Source organism: Condylura cristata, unplaced genomic scaffold, assembly GCF_000260355.1.
Source record: "Condylura cristata isolate star-nosed mole 26May11 unplaced genomic scaffold, ConCri1.0 scaffold00018, whole genome shotgun sequence".
NCBI lineage: Eukaryota > Metazoa > Chordata > Mammalia > Eulipotyphla > Talpidae > Condylura > Condylura cristata.
Window position 1 is genome coordinate 36773466 of NW_004567119.1, and position 24375 is coordinate 36797840.

Below are 24375 nucleotides of genomic sequence, written 5' to 3' on the forward strand. Positions count from 1 at the left end.
TATTTTGCATATTTTTAAAAATGATAGAATTCATTTTAGTTTTCCGACTAACCCAATAGTGTAAAAAAGGGCATAATTTTATAAAACAATAGACATAGGATTTTAAAAAATAAGCTTAAAAGATTTGGGGGGGAATATTTTAGATTTCAAAAGAGGTTATATTTTCCTCTCTGAAGAGAATATTAAAATGAAAGAAGACAAAATACACTAATATACTAGTTTTATATATGAATAAAGTAAACGTATTTGTTCTTAAAAATGCAAATTACTGTGTTTCTAAGAACCAGAGAAATTTATTAGGTTGTCACAATACCATTGCTTCTCTACCACATTGAAGATAAATAAGATTTGTCTACTAAAGTCCTAGAAATACTACTTTTTAATGAGTTCTTACTTATGGATTTATTTTTGATCAACTATTCCTGACATCTTATTTTCTATATTTTAGGGAACCCAAGGTCATATCAACAATGGGTACATACAGTTAAGGTAATAATAACCTTTGAAAGTTTCTTCTTTCACTCTAATGCATATGGGAAAAATGTTCAGTGAAAGTGTGAAGTATTTGAAATGTTTGCAATATTTGAAATGTTTGTGTATTTTCTCACATTTTAAGTAGTTTTTATTTTATGCTTATACTTTATTAATATCATAATTTAAAATGGAAAGCCTTTGGAGATAAATGGTTTATTTTGAAAAAGCAACATTTACACTGCTTGCTATCTTTTATTTAAGAATAAGGAATCAGGTGGGATATTAGTAGGGTTTGATAGGAATTTTATCATTTTTGTTAATGTGCTTTGTTAATAGGACTTTATTAGGATAAAAATACATATGAAGACTTTACTTCCCAACATTAAAACATTTAATGAACAATTAAACTGTTTACAAACATTAAACAGCAAACATTAAAACAGTCGATAAATATTATATTTCTTTCTCATTAAGTTTTTTTTTTTTTAAAGATTTATTTATTTGTACATACAGAACGTGGGTACAGGCCAGAGGCTCAGGGGTGGCGAGAGGCTTCACCAGAGACAGAGTGGGAAGCAGAACAGGCAGATCTACGAAAATACACTGCTGAGGGGAGCAGTGGGCGGGTCAGGAGAGGTCTGCCATGCCATATGGTCACCTCCGGGGCAGGCGGGAATCGAACTCAATCGAACTCATGCGGAAGTGGCTTCAGCTTCTCAGTGCTGCGCTTTAACCCGCTGCGCCACCAGGGAGGGCCACTTTCTCATTAAGTTTTAAATGCACCTCTATTTCTGGCCATATCCTCAATGTACCTAAAATGCAAAGATGAAGCAATTTTTAAATTATATTTTATATCAACCAAAAGATCAGATTGGAATGTTTCTATTTTGTTTGGAATTAATACAACATGTAAAAACTTGAAATAACTAAACATGAAATAATTTTTGAAAGCTTTTGTCTTGTATTTTGCTATATTAATGCTTTGTCATTAAGCCAAAAATTTCTGGCCTGAAGGTTTTGTAACTGTGTTTCTGTTTTTACTTTATAGAAAGGAGGTGCCCTATTCAACACAGCAATGACCAAAGCTACTCCTGCTGTAAGAACAGCATATAAATATGTAAGTTTTCTTTTGATAATCAAAAGCTCTATTCATTAAATTTTTGTATCTCCAATGTGATGTATATGTAATCCAAAATATTTTTCTTAATCTTTTAAAAGCATAGAGTTAATATTGACCAAAGTAAATTCAGTGATTAAAATTAGAGGATATTTCCTGTAAATATTTTTAAAATAATTCTTTAATTAATTTTAAACTGCCAGTAAATTCTGCACACAAATTTGAAACAATCCACGATCTATTTTGTAAGACCGATTATATCATTTAACTCTATACTTTTAATTCTCATTATATACTTGAGTTTCAGTTATAATTTTCTTTCTTCAAAAATGTTTAGAATGCTCCATAATTAAAATTATTAAATGATTTTCTATGGCTTATATCAGCATTACAGAACTAATGCAGTCTCCCCCTGCTGTCTAAAAGTAAATCGTTCCTATTTGGTTACTTTCCCAGACTGCATGTGCTCAGAAGTGTTCCCACATTAATTAATTGCAATATATTCCCAGAACCCAAAGTTGACATAGTAAATCATTCCAAAGAAAAACAGTTTATATTTGAATAGTGGAGAAATCTGTTATAACAGCAATAAATATTTAATAAAAATCTCTGACACTTTCAAAATCTTGTCCCCTACTGTATCCTGTTTTATTTTTCTCTGTCCCCATGAGCCATTCATCTCTAGAAATGCTGAGTTTCACAAATGCCCTGTTTCACAAATGCAAGTTGTCCTCTTCTGCCATGATTTCCTTGAACAAGACATCCCTGTTACGTCAAACATAAATTTATTGACCTTTGTCCACCTAGTAAAATACCCATTTATTCTATAACCTTAGTTTACATCCTACTTCCCCTGAAAATTTTTATCAACCTCTCCAAAGAGCATTTATATGATATCTGTGTACTCATAAGAGCTGTAAACATGCCTCTGTTTTGTCTGTTTACATATGCATCACTAATATTAAGCTACTTTTCTGAAGAAGGATCTAGTGATTTGGTATTAAAATATTTATAAAATTTCAGTAGGTTGTCTTATTTATAAAAATATTATAGGCCATTTTTACTTTATAAGAATTTCTCTATAGATGCTTTCTCAGCATATGACTTGAAGTGATTTAATTAATAATAGAATAATATATTTTAATAAGTGTAGAACTTATGTTCTCTTCTTAACATAATTTTGGTGTATATGTATCCATCATTTCTGCATAAACTCAACTGAATCCTCCAAAGCCCATCCTACCACTTGATGCATCAGCTGCAAAAGCAGTCTCAGAATACAGAAGCCTGGCAAAGCCAAACATTCAAATCATATAAAAACCCCAGTGCCATCTGCTGAAATGGTAGAAATAGTTTTCTTCACTAAGGTCTAAGACAGAAAGATGGGCAAACAAAAAGATACAACTTGAGACCTCAAAGCCATATAGCACTACATAAGAAAACTACTCTTCAGAATCCAAACATAAAGATATGGGGATTTTATTTTCTTATTAGATAAAAAGGTCATAATTTTCATGACAATGAAATTTAAGGAAATGCTGAAAAAGAAATCAGAATGATACACTAGAACAAAATACAGATAAATATATGGTTGTCATGAAAAATTCAATTAATGAACAGAAAGATAAAAATTGAAGCCAAAAATAAGGGAGTTGCAAGATAAAAAATGGTCGTTAGAAGAGATAAAAATTCAGAAAGCTGTGGAAGCAGACTAGAACAAATTAAAGATCAAATCAGTGACCTCAAAGAAAATATTCACAAAAGGAGCCAGTTGGAACAGGAAAGGGAAATAAAAAAATTATGAGGAAACATTTAAGAACTATCAGGCTCCACTAGGAAAAGAAACATAAGGATAATGAAGATAAAGAGAGAGAGAGAGAAGGGAACAGAGAACTTAAAAGAAATGTTAGAGGAAAATATCCCAAACCTAGGGAAAAACTAAATATACAAGTCTGTGAGCTAAAGGAACACCTAGTCATCTAAATGCAGTGAGACTGCAACAGGACATACAGCTGTGAAACTGCTGAGAGTACAAGGCAAAGAAAGTCAGTGGTTGAGGGGGGTGTGGGTAAGGAGAACAGGCTTCTATCAGATTCTCTGAGGATATTTAACAGGCAAGGAAAGAATGGAATGCCACATTCACAGTACATAAAAAGGTAAAAGCCACACACCAAGAATATTATGCTGTGAAAAATTCTCCATCAGATTTGAGATAGAAATAAAGGACTTTCTAGACAAACAAACAGAATTTGTAAATAGTAGATCTCCTCTACAAGAAAGGAATTTTCCTATCTAATTTGAAGAGAAAAAAATTCACAAAAAACTGAACTAGCAAGTAGAACCATAAAACTAAAGATGAAATGACAATAGCAAATCTCCTTTATTTCATCAATTAAAAGGCACAGAGTGGACCCTCCCTGGTGGTGCAGCGGATTAAAGCATAGCACTAAAAAGCTAAAGCCACTTCTGCATGAGTTTGATCCCCGCCTGTCACAGAGGTGACCACATGGCGTGGCAGACCTCTCCTTACCCGCCCGCTGCTCCCCTCAGCAGTATACTTTTCAGTCGGCCTGTTCTGCTCCCCACTCAGTCTCTGATGAATCCTCTCACCACCCCTGCACCTCTGGCCTGTACCCCAGCTCTGTATGCATAAATAAATAAATCTTAAAAAAAAAATGGCATAGAGTAGCTGGTTATATGAGAAAACTCCAAATGTTTGCTGTCTCCAGAGCCCCATCGAAGCTCCAAGGATAAACACAGGCTCAAAATAATAGTTGTAAAACAAATTCTGTTGAGTAAACTAGGAAGGCTTGATATATGTGCACAGTGGAATATCACTGAGCTATAAAAAAAGAGAAAAAAAGGATGAATACTTGTAATTTCAACAGCATGAATGGAATTGAGCTAAGTGAACAGTCAGAAGGAGAAAGGCAGATACTGAAAGGTTATGTGGAATGTAAATTAACAAAACAGACAAAACTAAACCATTATCATACCCTAGAAGTCTGACTGTAGAATTGAGGCCACCATAAGGAAAGAGTGAAGGTGCAGATCAAAGGGAAAGGAATTCCAGTGGACTATTGTGAAGGAATATGGATGCCTAGATGGTGGTTGTGTTGTGGCAACATACATCTAAACAGATGTGACCTTATCCCTCACCATCATTAATCAGTGCTGTACATCTCTATCACAAACATTATATTTTGCACAGAGTATATAAAAACATAGTACCAACATTCTGAAATATTTAAAACCTGTCATAAATTAAAAATAAGGAAAAGAAGTCATCATTTTGCCTTAATCAGTGTCTACCTTTTGTGTGATTTTTCTATGACTATGCAAGAAAGTCTGTCTTAGTAGATCACTACTAAAGTGTTTTATAGAGTTTTAAAGAGATTTAAATTTTTACAATTAAATAGCATTTAGCTGCCATTTTAAAATGAAATAACCCCGTTAAACTTTGCCTCTTATATTTACTTAAGATTCTAAAAACAAAAGGTGCTGCAGTAAAGTTCTCTTTATTTCATTCCTGGTGAACACTAGAAGATTTTCTTCAGGCTTAGAGAAATTCTGTTGTATTGTTTTGCTAACTACTGTGTTTTCCTCTTTAATTTCATTCATTTCTTCCATAAAAGCAGACAAATATGCTAATTTGTTATAAAAATTCTTATCCTTCTACTCAGTATTTTAAGTTATTAAGTAAGAAAATATATGTGTCTTCATTTTCACATGATAGCATAATTTCCATATTGGTAGCAATTTACAATAAGGATTCATAATACATATCTTGGTTTCTTGAAAGGGGTCTATGTACAGAAATTTGTTTATTTTAGCCACACAGATATCAGAAATAATGGGCAGCTACTCATTGAGATATTATTCAATAAATTAATTTTAGGCAAATTAAGGTCTTCAAAATGTATTTAATCATTTTCATTATTAATCTTGTGATCCAGAGGTTGGGAGCAGGAAATAAGATAATTTGTGATCCTCATTCCTTGGTTTCTTTGTTTCCTTGCCTGTAGGGAGAGACTGATAATGCATTTTTTGTGGGGGTGTGGAGTGGGGGCCAGAGATTGAGATTCACTGTTTTAAAAACCTCACTTCATTCTTTTTTGAGGTGGAAAGAAGTTAAATTTAGGGATTAGAAAGAAACTGATTTGAATCTCAGTTATGTGGACTTACTCTTTTTGAGTCACCCTCTTTATTTGAAAATTAAGTATAGTACTGATCTCACAGTATTTTGATAATTAAATGGAATAATGCTTACTAAGTACCTAGCACATAATCAGATACTAGGGAAACAAAATAATTAGGAATTTTGTTTTTCCTCTCCTCTGCCCTTTTTTCCCCCTCTCCTCTTCTCCCCCCTCCCCCCATGTTTTCACTCTGGCTACTGTGAGTGGAACTTTGCAATAAAACAATGGCTAAGGCTTTTGTAAAGTCCTCAGTTGTCCTTATTTAAATTATACCCCTCAGGAATCAAAGGAAGACCTGAACTACCCATGTGCTGGAGCCAGATTTCCTATGGTGCACAAGTTAATATCTACCATAAAATCTATATATGGTGGCGCAGCCAGTTAAAGCACAGCACTGAGAAGCTAAAGCCACTTCCGCATGAGTTCGATTTCCGCCTGCCCCGGAGACCACATGGCGTGGCAGACCTCTCCTGCCCCGCCCACTGCTTCCCTCAGCAGTGTACTTCGTCAATCTGCCTGTTCTGCTCCCCATTCTGTCTCTGGTGAAGCTTCTCGCCGCCCCTGAGCCTCTGGCCTGTACCCCAGTTCTGTATGCACAAATAAATAAATCTTGAAAAAAAATGTATATATGAAATAGATTGCATTAAGATAGCTTTGCTAATAAAAACTCATGTCTGCCTGGGTAAACACTTTGATAAAGCTTCTTAACAAATTCCCTACGTTTCTTGAAGTCTACAACTTGCCCACATAACCTGCTACTATGATATGCTTTCTGCTTTTGTCTCTCAGTTGGTCACAATTTCAAATTAAAACTGGTTGTTATTTATCTGGTTAATCACAAAATGTTATTTGAATGCAGATAGAGATTATTACCAGCTAATTTATGTGCATAGTAAATACTTTGGTGTCCTTGAATGTAGAGTTTTACATTATAAATTTTTATTTTACTAAATAATATATATAGTTATTAGTTGTCATTAAATGAGATCTTATTTACTTGTCTTTTCAACAGTAATAGAAACACACTGAGCCTGAGACTTGTATTATTTTCTAGGCAAAAAGTCATGCAAAGCAGGGGATAAAGGAAGTGAAGAGTAAGCTAAAACACAAGGTACATCATGCGCTTTTCATTCCATCTTAATTCTCAAATTAGTTGGAAGCTTATACTTTACAAATCACATGGGATTTATGTTCTTAATGACTTTTGAAATATGGTTAGCCTTTTGTTCAAGAATGTATTTTTCATAACAAGCCCTCAAGCAACTATCTGCCATTCTGTATGCATTCACTGAGTAATCTCTCTATTGTTTGCATATTTTATCACAGAACTATAGAGATCTTCAAAGACACTTTAACAGGATGTATGTTTTCATAAAGTTGATTTGCCTTGATAACACAATTGAAATCCTTGCTTCAAGCTGAGAATATTTTTAAAAAGATGATTTCTGGTGCAGCATTAAGTCAGAATGTCATCTTTTGGTTTTATAGAATCTTTTTAATAATAGTTACTTTAAACTGAAACATGTTCTTAATTTACAAAAGATTGTGTTTGAAGATGTATATTTGAGTCTGAAAATTGCATGTATATGAATGTGTGCATATGTTATGTTTGATTATACGTTATATCTTTAAAATTTTATAATTAAAATTTGAAAAAAATACTACTTTTAAAACTTCCATTGTAGTGATGGAGATAAATTATATTCATATAAATCTTATTCAAGTAATCCAAAATGGCCAAAGATTATTTTGGAAATTATTGATTCATAATATAAAATTGCATTTTTCCCCAAATATTGTTTCTAAACATATATGTGAATTGTTTATTTATGTCACTTTGTTAATCACATTAAAGGAGTATTTTAAAATAATTACGGTATATTTCTTCATTTATAGGAAAATGAGGAAGATTATGGGACCTGTTCTGGTTCTGTACAATATACTCCAGTTTATACATTACACAGCGAAAAGGGAAGAAACCTAGAAAAACGCAAGCTTTCTCAGGTAAGGTTGTTTATCCTTGTGTTTACAAATTCTAATATTATAAAATTTGACTTCTTTATGAACAACTTTGTACCACTGATTTTTTACCGTGTGGTAAGAAGCCACCATTTCTGGTCAAGAAAATGAGCAGGTGGCACCCAGGAAGGTCGTAAGGGACCATTCAAATACCCCCGGTGTCAGGCTCTTCATACTGTATAGATCTCTCTCCCAGAGCTTATGTACCACTAGTGGGAGCCACAGTTAGAATGTATGGTTCACAGAGTGTGTTAATGACTTGTTTAGTGGGAAATCACTCACTGATTCTTTTTAACACAAAAATAAAATGAGGCTCATATACATAGGAATCTGGTCATTTGCATCATGTATAGCAATTATAATAGCAAGTATGATATCCTGTCTTTTTATTTGCTATAGACATTTACAGTTTCTGGTTATATTCTGTTACTTAAATATTGTCCAAAAGGGGAAAGTATTCAGAATTGTAACAATATATGCATAAATATGTTCCTGAAGGTCCTTTTTATTAAAAATATATAAAATTTATATATACCCAAATCTTATTTTAAGTGATCTTAGGAAACCAGCTTCTTAAAAAGAAATGAGTGAACTACAGCTACAAATTTATGGAACTAGAAGTAGCTGCAAGCTTCATTTGTTACAGTTACCAAAGTTTACAGATGAAGCTGTCTGTACAAGGTTAAATCACTTACCTTAAGTACTAGTTAAAAAAGGGTGAGAAATCATATCTGATGCTTGATATAACAATCTAAGTGCTTGCTATATTACTTGGTGTTAGCATTATTTAATTTCAGCCTATTAGTGAATGCTGATTATATGACCTAAAATAAGTTCAAGGTCTTCATTGAAAAAAATTACAGGTGTAGAAACCTTTTCCAGCTATTGTTAACTGGAAAGTACTTATTAACTTGTAAAGTAATACTGTTTGCCTTCAATTTCTATGTTTTGTTTTTTTCCCTTCAAACCACAAGTATGTTCAGTTCCTCTCTATCTGTTCTCAAGACTTACAACTTCAAAGCTTTTGCACAAGTTTTAGGCTTAATCTGTAGACCAATATTATATTTACTGTGACCTTATATTTACCATGTTGAGTAGATTTATATGTGGAAAAAATATGGAATCTTTTTTTTTTTTAAAGATTTATTTATTCATACAGAACTGGGGTACAGGCCAGAGATGCGGAGGGTGAGAGGATTCACCAGAGACAGAGTGGGGAGCAGAACAGGCAGATCGACGAAGTACACTGCTGAGGGGAGCAGCGGGCGGGTCAGGAGAGGTCTTCCGCGCCATGTGGTCACCTCCGGGGCAGGCGGGAATCGAACTCATGTGGAGGCGGCTTTAGATTCTCAGTGCTGTGCTTTAACCCGCTGCGCCACCAGGGAGGGCCAATATGGAATCTTTTTTACCTATCAGAATGCTATAAGATGAAAACACAGAGAAATGGCTGTCCTGTCATAGCCATTCAAGCATCTTACATTTAAATAGTAAATCTTTTTTTTAACATGGCATTGTATTTCTCTGATAATCTAATTATAAAATGTTACTTATTTTTGGTTTCATTTTTGTTTGTTATTTCCTAAAGACACAATTGCTGTTAAAGAAACTTAAAATTAAGTGATAAATTTTTGGTCTTACAGCAATTTTTCCATTGCTACCTTGTACCTCTAATTCTTACTCCCCCCACCAGAACTATCAGAAGGCATGATTTTTACAATACGAATTGTATTTGAATTGTATTTCTTTTAGTTGCTACAATGTTCTGAAGTAATAATCATCTTGTGGTAAGCAGCTTATTTATAAAAACAGAGCATGGCACATTCAAACTGAAATTGTCATCTAATCTCTGATTTGAATTGTTTCTTTAATTTTATAATATTAGTAAACTCAAAGAAGTGAATTAAAGCACTATTAGAGCATTTATTATAAGGCGATATAGGCCTTTCTCAGGACATCCATGTACAATAATATATGTAGACATGTAGTAGAATAAGAACATACAAAAAGAGTCAGGAGAGAATATCAGCCACCTCCCATGGCTTTTCTTTCCCTCACTCTGTCACCAGGCATGAACCGTTCACTGTGCTTTCTTTGAGTTTCTATGCCACAGATACTGGGGCAGCTACTAGGAACGAACCACAATTCCCAAACCCAATTTCTTGTAGAAGAATCTAATCAGCCCTCTTGGATCAAGCATTGATCATTGGATCAGTCAACTAGCCAGAGAAACTGTGAGAGTACCTGGTTACCAGGGACACTAGTAAGGTAGAAGGGGTAAGCAGGGAAGCAGTTCACAGAAGAGGAGTTTTAGACTATGAAAATATCTTAGAAAAAAATTCAGCTATTTCTAGCTGCCTTGTAATGCTATATGACAAAAAGTTATCTATGTAAAAAAAAAAAATCCTGTATTTTTAAGCAATTATAGACTGGTCTTTGTACCACAGATCTGGTAAGTTTAAAGTCAACCTAGCATTAATGTCTTGCTGTTGCCTTAATCCTCATAATGTAGTTGAGTCACTTAAACAAGACTACTAGTGAAATGAAGCTTAGCATATACTGTTTGCATTTGGGAAGCAAACCAAGAGTGATTCGCCCCTGTACTGCTTCTAATTCTTCACTGCTTCTCTTTGAAGTATGATATGGAGAAGCTACCTTGCTTTACTTTTTTGGAGATAATTCAGTCCTACTGATTTAATATAAATGATCTAGTATATGATGGAAGAGATTTTTAAAAAATGATGCTAGAATCTTGAACATATTTTTAATGATGATTTTCAAATCATTACCTTCTCCTACTCGTATTATCCCACGTGTAATAATGTTAGGATCTCAGAATCTTAGATTTTCAGTTATGTGTTTTTCTAGAAATAGATGTTTATAAGCAGAATCAGTATATCAGCGATGCTAATCTTTATTTGTTTATATTCTATTTCTAGAAACAAATTGACATCTTAAAAATAAACATAGAATAAAATATTTAAGTTTCTTTAAATAAAGCTCAAAGCAGAGAGAAAGTAGGTGATATAAGCTCTTAAGAGGTATTCCCTGGCTTAGCAGCTAATACAGAGCAAAGAACACAGCTACATGATTTATAAAGCAGAAAGTTTTTTTTTTTTTAGTGGTTCAGGAGGTGCACATATATTCTAGGAAATAGGGCTAGATACTGTTTGTCCAGATGAATTTAATATCCTATGAGCTCACAGTGAGATGGAAGTACTTCATAGAAATAAGGATCTGTTTTAGGAGACAGTTTTTGTTCCCTTCTTTGCAGTTTCTATTATTTGAAATGTTCAGGCTCATTAATACCTTTCTTAGTGGCAACATAGTTTCCTGTTGCTTTAGCTCTCACTTGAGAGTTTAACTGCTTTTAAAAAGGGTTACAAGTAAAAATAAACCAAGAATACATTTTTCTTTCTTCTGTAAGGCTCACTGAGCTAGGGAAGAGTTAGAACTCTGGGTCCCACTTCGTATTTGATTATTCAATAACCAGATTCTCTTATAAGACTTGCATGTGATAAATTTAGTCACCAAAATGCAAGATTCCTTAGGGATTCATGGAATTTGGTGATCCATATGATTTTGCTCTCTATAGTACTATTTTTCAAATTTCAGTTTTTAAAGAGTTGAAATAATATTAGAGTACACCAGATCAGCCTTAGGAAACAGAAAAGTCCATTGATTAGCAGTTAGCAGTGATGTAGACTGTGTATGATTATGTGAGTTATGTGATTCATTTAAAATTCAACACCAATCCTAGTAACAGCTATTATTCTCACTTTGCAAATATAGAAATGGGGAGCAAAGGGTTTAAGAAGTGTTCCCAAAGTTCTACAGGTTGTAAATAACAGCGTAGGTATTCAAAAGCAGACAGACTTATTCTGAAACTAAAGTACCAAATGACTGCTATTGTGCCTTTGCTTTGGGTGCACTGCGTGTAGAAGAGGGGGGCAGTTGGACACAAAGGGATCTAGTGTGAGTAACAGAGACTTGACTTGGAAAAGGCACTATCATTTAGTACTGAGCAGAACACAACATCCCTAAAGCCTTGCTGTCTACATTTGTAAAGTGGTCATAACAATACATGCCATTTTTCTAAGATGTGGTAGATATCATGGATAATATATATGAAATGTTTGTCCCTCACATAGGCACCAGTTGTAACTGGCAGCTTTCCATCTTCATGTACACACTTGTCTTAAGCTTTAGGTCTTTTAGAGCAGTGACATCATCTGTTTTATTTTCTCTGTTGTTAGTTACTCTCCACAGTAACTAAAAATCCTTTAACCAAGTAATGAGGACCCTCACATTGCCCATTTTCATAAAAAGTAAGCATGCATTCAGATCCCAATATATGAATTCAAAGGAAATACGTCAACTTATATATGAAGAGATCTCTTAGTTTATAAATTTATAACCTGAAGTATATAACTTTATTTTCAGTAAAAATTTGTAACTTACCCCATTTGATTATCCATTTGAGAAGTTGATCTAAGCTGTGTAAAGAATTTTGCATTTCTGGTTTCCAACTAGACTTGTGTAAGTGAAAGACACAATTTTCACCTGGTTTTCAAAACCAGATGGTAATTTAAATCCCAAGAATATATTTTAAGGTGAAAAAATTAAGTCTTATAACCCAGGTACTAGATAAAAGAGCAGAAATAAAAATGTCTGTTGTTTTAAGTCTGTGTTTCATTAATTGTTTTATCTTTGAAGTACAGTGGGAATGTACATATACCCCCAATAAATAGTACTCTGTGTGCTGGTCTGCTAATTAGTATGGTTATTTCCCGTTTTGTTGATGAGGCTTAAATAAATGTCAAGGGTACAGCCACGAAGATCTCCCAATTAGGCTTCACATTTGTTAAAACCCAACCCTTTTCCCTTTTGTCTGAAGATGACAGTTCCAACAGCAGCCCAGCCTAACAGGACTCCAGGGAAAGGATCCTCCTCTGGTTTTATTGAAAGTAGGGCCAGTTGAGTCCAGGGAGAATACTGCCACTGGTCATGGTGCAGAACGGTTTTAATCTTTCTTACTTTCTTTCATTAATTTTATTTTTGAGCAAAATACTGTAGACTTAGTGAAAAAATGTTTGGACCTTTAAGCCTGTCAACTAAAATTGTGTTTTAAAATAATTTCTTGCAGTTTTTAAAGAGTGAGATATTCTTTTAAATAATCTATAAAATTTATAAAAATCTAAGATACTGCTCTAATTTTTAAAATAAATTAGCTATTTTTAGCTTATTCTAATAATTATAATGTGTATCTGCAGGAGATACACACACACGCACACACACGTACACACCAACACTAACTAGAGTAGTGCACTGCAAGCAGGGGCTTAGCTGTATTACCAGTCAACATTAACAGATGGATGGCCCTGAGCAAGGTAAAACCACTGCAACAAAATCTAGTGAAAGTGGAAGATTGAAGCTTTTTGTTGTTAAGCCCTATTAAAACCCTGACACACATATCACTCTTAACTATTTCATGTCTGGAAGAAATAAAAGTACACTAAGATTTCTTTTCAGTCTATCCAATTAATAATGTAAAAACTGCATGAGAAAATATGAATGAAAGGTTAATTTTTCATCTGTAATATGAATTAAAGCAGTGTATCTGTTGGTTAATATCCACACTTGGAGTGTAGTCAAGCACTAAATTATTTACATATAGAAATGTTTAATCATCATGATTTCTACTAATAAAACTATACTGTTAAACTAGCGATCATTTATTCTAGAATATATTGAAATACAAACTAATACTTTGTGGTATGAATAGCTATATTCTGAACGCATAAACAAGGAAGAGGCATTCAAAACAAAATGACTTATGTGATTTTTCTTTTTCACCTATCAGGTAAGGCAATAGCCACACTTCAAATGAAATTTTGCTATCTTTCTGAGTTCTTGTGTATTTGAAGGTCTTTAAGTCATCCTAGTATATTTGTAGCACATAGTACAACTGCAGTTAGTTCATTTTGTTGTTGATAAATAATGTAATTTTATCTTGAAAGAATGTACTCAGAAGTTACCTTTTGACATGCAGATGCTTGTATGTAGGGCATTTTGAAGTACATATTGGTTGACTGGGAAATTAAAAGGAATCCCAGTATGTAAATATGTTTTTAAAAATAGAAGCATTCAGGTGGTTTATATTTGACAGATAATAAACCCTATAATTGAAAATGCTGCAAGTGAAATTAAAGCTTTGTGAAATTTTATAAGAAAAACTTAGATTTTCTAGATTAACTAGTTCTGAAGTATGATAAATGATAGATTATTCACAACTAATAAGATGTGATTTATGGCATTGTGTTTGTAACACACTTTACTTCATTGGAATTCAATGGACTCTAGGAATAAAATTAATGTAAGTAAAGATAGTGGGTGTTTTTGCTCAGGTCACATAATATTAACAGATTTCAGAAAATGGCAACATTATTGGCAGCTTTGGAAAAAAATCCATCCATTGTATAGCTTTGCTTTATTAGTTGAGAAAGAAATGGTATAGTCATTGTTTGCAGAGGCAAGTAGCCAGTTGCTCCTCTAAGAAATAAAGTAATTGTAAATCTCATAATGTGAAAAAATACAATTGATACAGAGTCTGGGGTGGGAAAGGAGTAGAAAGAAATATGAAGGAGGAGGCCCATATAATTGAAAATAAATCTTAATATAAATTAAAAATATAGAAATAAATTTGACTGTCATAATAAGCTAAAAAATGTCTTACTTTTTAGCACATTTTAAATTTTGACTCATTCAGAATACTACTAATATGATAAAGCTAAAGCATTGAATTAAAGTGATAAGGAAACTTTCAAAGGATACTAGTTTTAAATAATGTCAGTTTCTATTAAAAGATGCCCACAAAAAAATGTCTAAATGAAAATAAATTTTAGCAATCTGTCCCGTCCAAAAGTCATTTTCAGATAGCCTACAGTCGAATTTCACCAGTCTCAGTTATAAAATTGATCTTTTAAGTGCAGTTTGAAAAATGTAGGTACGGAGTTGTTAATTTTAATATTTTTTTCTGTGTTAAAATAATACTAATGTCCAACATGTCTGATCTGATTGCTAAATAAGTGCCCCTACCCCACACCTCCAAGTCTGTTGTGGATTACAAGGGTGCCCTCTAGTGGCTATTAAGTAGTCCTTTCTTTCCTTGAAAGACCATAGCCTATCAACATGAGAAAAATATATAATTATAAATTTATAGTCCAAAATTTGTCTTTCAGCATAGTGTCTGTTAGAAACACAATAGAATGCGTATGGGCACATTTATAGTATGAAAAGTTATTCATAACACTATTCTTTCAAATAAGTAGTTTAAAACCAAATCTTTGTTTCACTGACTTGCCAAGACTTCATTTTTAAAATACTGGACAACACCTAGTGTATTGAAACGACATACTGGAAAGTCGTCTCATTTTTGTAACATTCATTATATATTATAATATATTTTTAAGTTGAAATGTACATTTTCAGTGGACCATTTTACTCTGCAAATTTAATGCTACAAGCTCCTTTTATTCCAGTCTTGAGAAGAAAAAAAAATTAGTGCATTTTTTCATTTATTAAGTACTAATATTACCGCTAAAGATTTCATATCAGAAATCACATTCTCAGTGCAGTAGTCACATTCTTACTGGATTTGATTACCGATTAACTTGCTATTTTCCTCACTATTTCTCTTTTGTTTGACTTTATAAGAATTTTCTTTTGTTCATCATTACTTTGAGAACTATTTTGCAAACAATTTCTATTTTCTCCCAGACATCTTGGGACAAAGAAGTGATACTTCTTTCTGTTTTGTGTATAGAACTGCTTTTAAGGTTGGTCAGATATCAGCGTTGCTGATATCTGATGAAAGGAAAACCCAGTCTCTTCATCGTAGAGGTTGCTGCTGTTTCCTATTGTGGCCCTCAAGAGAGAGCAATTGTCAGGAATGTCAATAGATAAATAGCTACAATAGCATAATATTTTAATTCAATTTGTATCTACTACACATTATTGTATTTTCTAAACTAGAATATAAAACATCTGAATAATAGATATCGTAAGCTAGCCTGTTCCCCCATACCAATTACAAAATTGGACTTACATGTTTATATTCTTCTCTGGAAGTTCTTTGTGCCTCTTCTAACATTTGGGTATACTGCTGATCATTTTACAGAACTCTTTTTGCCTTTTTTTTTCAGTGTTCTTGACATTTTTAAGATTTTGAAAACAAAATATAATTGTAATTTCTGTTAAGAAAAAGCATCTGAAGCTTTCATTAATCTAACTCTAATAATCCCTAACTTAATATTAATTAAAAGAAGCAATAATCAATGTAATCAGTGATATATAAACCAAGTGAACATTAAATGGTGAGTCTGTCTAATACAATTCAAGCAAAACTGCCTCAATTATCTGTCCAGAGCAAGATGAAACCTTTGAAGTCATGTCTACTGTATACTACTATGTGCAAGGCCTGTTTTCAAAGTCACTCATCTTCTTTTACCTTACTAACGACCATCATTTGTAAATTCAGAAAACTTTCCTTGTTTCACTTACTATAATGCCTTCGAGATTCATTAATATTGCAAATCCAGGAATTTCTTTTTTATGACTGACTAATATTCCATTACATGTGTGTACAAATTTATATAGGTTCTTCTTCTGTAATTCTGTTAATACAAAATATTGAATCCATTAATAGTTGAACTGGTTTGAATTTTGTTACCTACAGTGATCTGTTGTTATCCTATGTGCTTAGAATAGAGTACTGATGGTAGAAGGTTCTGCTCAAAGCTCCTCCCACACACTCAGTTTTCAGTAGTCCTTGTACACTTGAGCCATATGGAGATGGGGGGTTTACTGTTACCGAAAGTTTTTGCCCCTCCACCAGCAGTTAACTTTTGTTAATTACTTGGTCCTAGCCTTGTGGATTTTCTATACTCTGGTCCAGTTTTAGTCTTAGTAGACTATGTTCCTCCTTTGCCTAAGGTATGGGGCTTTCTTAGCATCCCTCCATTCCCTCTTCATAGCAGATAAACTTCATCATATCTGTGATTGGTCTTGAACTATTTCAGTGCTATCTGTTCCTCCCTGAGGTAGACCTCCTCATGGTCTCAGTGTGCCTCATTGGATTTCCCACTCCTCCCTACAGCACTGAGTTTTTGCTTCTGTACTTCCCCCAGAGATCTTGTGTTTGAGTTCTCTGACTGTCCACTAGCAGTTTAAGGTTTTGTTCTTAGAAATAAACAGCATTTCATCCCTATTCTCTATAGCAGCTTCTTACCTCCTGCAGGCATTTATCCAAGGGGGGAAATCTATTCAGTCGCCTGTCTTGGCCCCATAGCACCTAATGGTTTAAAAATAAGATGTTAGGATTTTACCTGTGGGGAAAAAAAACCTTTTTGATTGCCAACTCCCTTGTTTTTGAGACTCCTAGCTATTCCAAATCTGCATTATAAACTTTTAGGATTTTATTTTAGTTTCAGATTTTTTCCTCCCCTACTTATATGACAGCAGTCTTTTTTCTTGTGCTTTGCCAAAATGAAGCAGGTCCTAATTCTTATCTTGACTTGGAATGGTTTATAACTGTATGAAATTCATTTTACTTGGTTGCATTACAAGACCATTCTTCTGGGTTTAAGAAGAATTAAGATTGTCTTAGATTGCCCAGCTTTTTTCTCATTGTTAAGATGGGAGTTGAAATTCTTTTGCTGATTTTTGCATTCTAAATGAAAGCAGAATTAGAAGCAAAATAAATTTAAAGATACGATTCTTGGTCTCAAGGACTCAGTACAACAGGAATATACTAAAACTGAAATACTGCCTTTAAGAGAGCATATACAGGTTTCTCCAGCTATCCCAAAACAGAACATTTTTACTGTGATATGATTGGTAGGTTATGTTTTGAGTCCAGGAATGCTCAAAATTTTCTTCATATAAGTGCACAGCAATAGTGTTACTCAGATAGTACTCATCTATTCAGAAGTATACTTTGGGTGTGTCTTTATAAAAGTTTATTTCCTTAGCCTATAAAAATAGCTTTCATAAAATTCTTCAGTTTTCACCAAAACAAATATCTTCTCATCTTACCAATTTACTTATTCTGATCAAGTGTCTCTTAACATGTCATATTACCTTCCTGGAGCATGTGATTATTCTCTAACTACCACTTACTTTAAAAAAGAGGTTAGAACTTGCCATTTCAAGGAATCCTTTCTCAGTTTAATTCTTAGACATTGATTTATATGACTTTGTCAGGACTTATTTATCACAAATGTAATTACAGTGAGAAGAGTTGTCTTCAGGCAGTCAAGATACCTGAGTTGGATTCTTAGCTCTGTCACCATTGTCTTTAAGCCTCTGGTTCCCTGATGAATAAAATACAAAACAAAACAAAACAAAACAACAAACAAAAAAACCCACCAGAATCTGGGTAGATATTTAATTAAATAAACAAGGATATAAGTCACCTAACACAGTGAAGCAGAGAAATGATAGCTGAGTTACTTAATTCTGTGCTTCTCTTACAACTATAAATATGCAACACCCATAGAGCTCTTCAAATTATAAACTGCCATGTATTTTTAAGGTATTTAAATTATGATTCTGTATAATGGAGCTTCATTCACTTATTCTCACTATGTAAGCATTTTTTGACTTACTGGCTTCAGTGGTTTGCTGTAGACTTGGTGTAAGCAAAAGAAGGTTTCACTAATTCAGTTACTTTGACTCTAAAATGGGGAAAGTAACAGAGTATTACTTTCAAATTATTCATATCTTACAAGGATCATAATTATGTGAAAATATGAAAAAAAAATTTCCCATTCAGATGGTCTGTAGCCTCATTTTTCACAATTATTAACCTTACGAATTTAAGCTGACCCAGCAATTTGCCTTTCTGGTATTTGTCTGCCACCTAGTGAACAAAATGACAACTGCAAGATTAACAGGCTCCTTATTGTACCAGGAGATGAATCTCAGATTTTGTTTGATAGTCTTTGTGGGAACCATTGTAGTAAAAAGAAACATTTTTCATGCTTATTGTAACTAAATTACACTTATTTCTTGAATTATCTTCAAACATTAATTTTTATGCTTTGTGACTTAGAGCTTCTGCTTCTTTCTTTGTGCATTTGCTCATTTTTTCACTTCACATGAAATGCCTTTTTCATCCTTATCAGTTCATTTTCTTTTTTAATTCAATATTGGTATATATTGAATTTCTCTAGTAGGATATCTTCCCTAATACTTTTATTCCATGCTGATAACCCTTCTTTCATTAATTTAGTGTGTTCTTGTTTTCTTCACAAGCATTCCTTGATATACATGTGCTTACTTCCAAAGTTAAAGTTTTTCATATTAGATGTGTACTTTACATTTTATTTTTACATGTGAGTAACATTTTATTTTGCAGTTATATGTGTTTACAACACATAGAGTTTGAGGACATGTGATACAGAGTTCCCCATCTTATTTGTAATTTGTTGTATCAAAATGATATATAACTTTGCTTATTTTGTATTCTTACGATATCTTTTTGCATCCCCAAAACACACTTTTGGGATATCACTGGCTCCCTAGAGAGTTGCAAGTGCTAATAGTTACTTGTTAATTTGCATACCTTCTGCGTAGGGTAGCTAGTGAAAAGGGCATCACTTCATATGTAGTTATACTAGGTCTGTACAGTTCACAAACCTTTTAATCTCTGTATTTGATCCCAAAATTTATCATTATTTATAATATACAATTACAGTTCTGTATTGTTAATGTTATTAATTAGCTGATTGAATTTACTTATTAGCAGTATTATAATTGGCATGAATCATGATAAGTGTTGTCATTTACATGTTATCATCTATGATACAAAAAATGAGTTCAGCTGTATTCATAGATGAAGGATGAGTTTAAATTTACAATTGGTTTATATTCAGTATTACGACTTTTTACAATGTATTTTTTAAAATCAGTATGGAAAATAGTAGCATGCATACAGTAGGTACTTAATGGATGTTTGTAGAGTGAAGATATGCTGTCAGTCATTTTACAATAGATGTGCATACCTTTCCAGGATTGCACGGTGCTAACTTTTTCATAAATTTTTAGATATTGATTGAAAAAATAAATGGTTTTCTGTTTTATTACATTATTATAAGTTTTGTGTCTCTCACTGGCCTATATTCCCCCCTACAATTTTTCATTTCATACCTCTCTAATTTCCCCACTTCCCTATAACCCTCTATGAATTTAAATTTATCCAGTCTTTTTTCATCTTAACATATACATTACGCCTTTAGTAATCAAAGGGTAGGTTTACAATTAATGGGCACCTTAAGGAAGCCTGAGGACACAGTTCTAACCCACAGTGCACCCATCCATTATATTTGCCCTGACTGTCTTACAGACCTTTGAATATTTTATTCCCCTCTTACCACTATCTATTTAATACCTGTTAACCTTTCACAGCTTAACTCAAACTTCTTTGACCTCCCTGACAAAGATTTTGTAGCAGTCATAGTTTAGTGACATGGCCAATTACAAATTAAGGTGGGGAACTGAATATCATATGTCCTTAGAACCCTACAAGATTATAACACATAAAACTGCAAAATAAAATTTTACTTGCGTGGAAATATAAAATGTAAAGTACACATCTAGTATGAGAAAATTTACATAACTTTGGACGTAAGCACATGTGTAGCAAGGAATGCTTGTGAAGAAAATGATAAAACACTAAATTAATGAAAGAAAGGTTATCAGCATGGGATGAAATTTATTTGGGAACCTGTCCTACTAGAAAAGCTCAACATATACCTTTATTTATTGCTCAATTTAATTTGTGTTTCATTTATTAGAATGTAATTTCCACCAGGGGAAGGAGCACTACTTTGGTCTTCATTTGCCTTTGCATGTAGATGTGTGTGGCATGAGAAGGAATTCCTTCAATCTTTGTAGCCTAAACAAATGAATATAATCTGTCCTGTGCCAAGTGGACACTGAAAATGTTTATTTAAATAAATGATTATGGTATGCTCTTCTTTTCAATATGTATGTTCTTACCAGTTTCTTAGTACATTAACTTATAAACCCATAACTACTATATATGGAGGTATCCATTTATTCAAGAAATGTTAGCCATATGTTTTTTTTTTTTAAGATTTATTTATTTGTGCATACAGAACTGGGGTACAGGCCAGAGGCTCAGGGGCGGCGAGAGGCTTCACCAGAGACAGAGTGGGGAGCAGAACAGGCAGATGGACGAAGTACACTGCTGAGGGGAGCAGCGGGCGGGTCAGGAGAGGTCTGCCGCGCCATGTGGTCACCTCCGGGGCAGGCAGGAATCGAACTCATGCGGAAGCGGCTTTAGATTCTCAGTGCAGTGCTTTAACCCGCTGCACCACCAGGGAGGGCCAGCCATATGTTTTTTAAAATGATTTTACATTAAAGCAAAAATGTGATTCTTATATTATTTTTCATATTAAGAAATGAGGGAACCAGTATGATTAAAAAAAAACTTATATAAAGGATAATTTAGAGAACAGACTCCTAGACATTCAGGATTACTGAAATGTATTTGCTAACAGATACCAAAACCATTAATTTCCACACCACAACAATGGCATCACTCCAGGACAAGACTGACTTACATCTGCATGGTCAGGAAGCATTTACCTTACCATCTGCCCTCCACAACTAATATCTCTCTGTGAAAAATTAAACATAGTGAGAAATTATTAATGATGTAGACCTCTATAGTATGAGATAATCCTGGAAAGGAATGCTACATAATACCTAACAATCTTTGCAAGAACAGCAGTAATTTTTTGTCCATTTCAAGGTCTTGCATTTTTCCTGACCACTTTCCTTTTTATAATCCTTATAATCTTAAAGATTATTCTTTTTTATTGTTAACAAATTTATTTATTTATGCATACAGAACTGGGGTACAGTCCAGAGGGGCAGGAGCAGTGAGAGGATTCAACAGAGACAGTGGGGAGCAGGACAGGCAGATAGACAAAGTACACTGCTGAGGGGAGCAGCGGGCAAGACAAGGGAGGTCTGTTGTACCATGTGGGTGACCTCTGGGGCTGAGGATCCAATTTGTACTGAAGCAGCTTCAACTAGCTTCCCAGTGCTGTGCTTTAACCTGTTGCACCACCAGGAAGGGGCCTCAAGATTATCCTTGATCATAAAAGGAAAACTGTTCTCATTAGGCTTGACCTGAATATTTATGTTGGAGCAACAAGACTGTTAACTGACCAGGTAGACCTTCTTGAGATTGCTTTGTAAATATGGAACTATACAGTATCAGCCAGGTAAGGTTGCAGAGTTTACTTTTAAGTTTTCATACGATACCCCAGATTGGGATTTCTTAAAAGTTTTTGTTTTTGCTATCTGTAGGCCAGGAAATAGCCTAAAAAAATCTTTCCATTATATATTTCATCTGAAAAACCTGTAAATTTGGGTATATTCCTCTTGTAGGCCAGATTTGCTGCAGTTGCCTTGTAGTAAACACCCCTATGAGGCTGCACTCCGTCAGCAGGCTCCTGGGTGGGCTTTGTGGTCAATGGCTTCATATTTTAGCCAATCATTGCTCTGAAATGGTCACTTGTCATAGCTTCCATGATGAATCAGGCCTTGTTTTCACAATTTCTTCAGTTGTAGCTGGCAGGGTAGTTAAGGGTATGAAAGATGTAGAGCACTACACAATCACATAACCCTATAATATCTTCTAAACAACATACAGAATTCCACAGAAAGAATGTTCCATAATCTTTTGCTCCTTTCAGTGACTTTCACAGTTTACCTGACACTAATGTACATTGAATCATGTGTTTTGTTTGGAAGCTAAGAGAGGTAAATTATCAAGGTGTCAGCCCTCAAGAATCTACAGTAGGAGGAGAATTTGGCCATAATCACAGTACAGTGGGATAACTCCCCTAACAAAAATCGGCATCCAGGTACACTAAAACAACTACCAGTCAGAGAGAAGATATTTCCTGAAAGGGGAACTCTTGAAGCAAAGCATGAAAGATAGCTACAAAGGGAGGGGAAAGCCAGAGAGAAAGTAGTTCTGTCAGGCACATCAACATGTATATAAGGCAGAGGCAGAAGACATATGGAGACATCACAAGAGGAGATGGTTTGGGAATGCTGGAACTAATCTCTGAGAGTAGATGAGCCTCCAGAGAGTCTAGTTTTGCCAAACCCCTTTGGGCAAAGAGAAAAAGGAGTATGACTTAAATCCTGAAAACTGTAAGGAATCAATGAAGGATTTATTTAAAGAGGAGTACAACATGGTTTTATATATTTATATATATTTTTTAAAGTATATTTGTCAGCATGTTAGAGACTGTAGCATTCTACAGGACAGGGTAATAAGGCTGAAGTGTACCATGGACTGTTAACTATAAATTTTTCTCTTTAGAATAGATGTGTACAGAAGGAGATATTGGGGACAAGAAAGAGGGGATAAATACAAGATAAGAGTTTTTCAGGCAGAGGAATCAACATTATACAGAAGTCCTATAGTGGAACAAATCGGCAAATATACAGGATTGAAAAAAGACTGTTGTGTTGCCTTGTGGATTGGAATAAAGCAAAGTAGGGAGAAGAACTGAGCTGATAGTTGTAATACCTGATAAATGAAGTACAACATAAAGTTATTTATTCTTTTTTTTTTTTTTTTTACATCAACAAGTACTTATTGAAAATCTAAAAGCCGTTACTCTATACTCCCTGAAGGGAAGGCAGCAGTGGTATCCCATTTTTCTTAAAATTTTTCACGTCTCTTTATTCCAGAAACACTCACAAAGCACCTAGTGTGTACACATATTGTTTTCCATAGTGGGAATAAATACAAAAGCATGAAAAAGTATGATATGTGGATCCCACTTATGTAAGGAACTCAGAGCAGAGACAAGAGTTGATGATAATACAGTATGATTAATAGTGCATTGGCCAAGAATTTGCCAAATTTGTAGTGACATAGTAAACCACTTTCCATGTAAAGAGAAGACTGCATAGGATACACTTGAGTCAATTGTTGAAGGGTTGTGGGATTTTTTCAGTAAAAAAGAAAGAGAAATTCTGATGAAGGCCATCTTATGTGCAAAGGGAGAACAATAATCTCTATCAGAACTAAGTTAACCTGCTCTGGCTGAAGTAGTGAGTGGTAGCCTCATGGATATGAACTGAAGGACAAGAAAGCAAAGCAAAATAAGCAGTCTCAACCATGTTTAGATGGGAGTCTCTTCATGCTAACTTTATCTTGAAGGAAATTAAAGGTTTGTATCTATCAAAGGCATGAAATCAGCAAATAATGAAGTAACACTGAGGCATATTCTGACAAAGTATATATAGGTTTTAAAGATAAAATTGTATGGTGATGACTTGAGGAATGGAGAGACATCCTTTTGATAAATTATAGCTGTATTTTTTGTTCCATGCAAAATGTTTTAATAGTTGAAATATTCACATTTCATTTGGCAGAAAAAGAATATTTGCATTTTTTCTGAGAGTATTGTTTATTTAAATAAATTATTACTTAAATGCATTTATTAATCT

General features: G+C 33.9%; 1 protein-coding gene across 2 annotated transcripts in view; it reads left to right on the plus strand.

Moving 5' to 3' along the window:
* DENND1B (DENN/MADD domain containing 1B) overlaps positions 1 to 24375 on the plus strand; it is a 212554-nt gene that overhangs the window by 178785 nt on the left and 9394 nt on the right. For both annotated transcript variants that reach the window (XM_012726735.1, XM_012726736.1), the window contains 4 exons: positions 449 to 489; positions 1523 to 1591; positions 6845 to 6901; positions 7687 to 7794. In XM_012726735.1, the coding sequence (XP_012582189.1) occupies positions 449 to 489; positions 1523 to 1591; positions 6845 to 6901; positions 7687 to 7794 (275 nt within the window). The remainder of the gene's footprint in view (positions 1 to 448; positions 490 to 1522; positions 1592 to 6844; positions 6902 to 7686; positions 7795 to 24375) is intronic.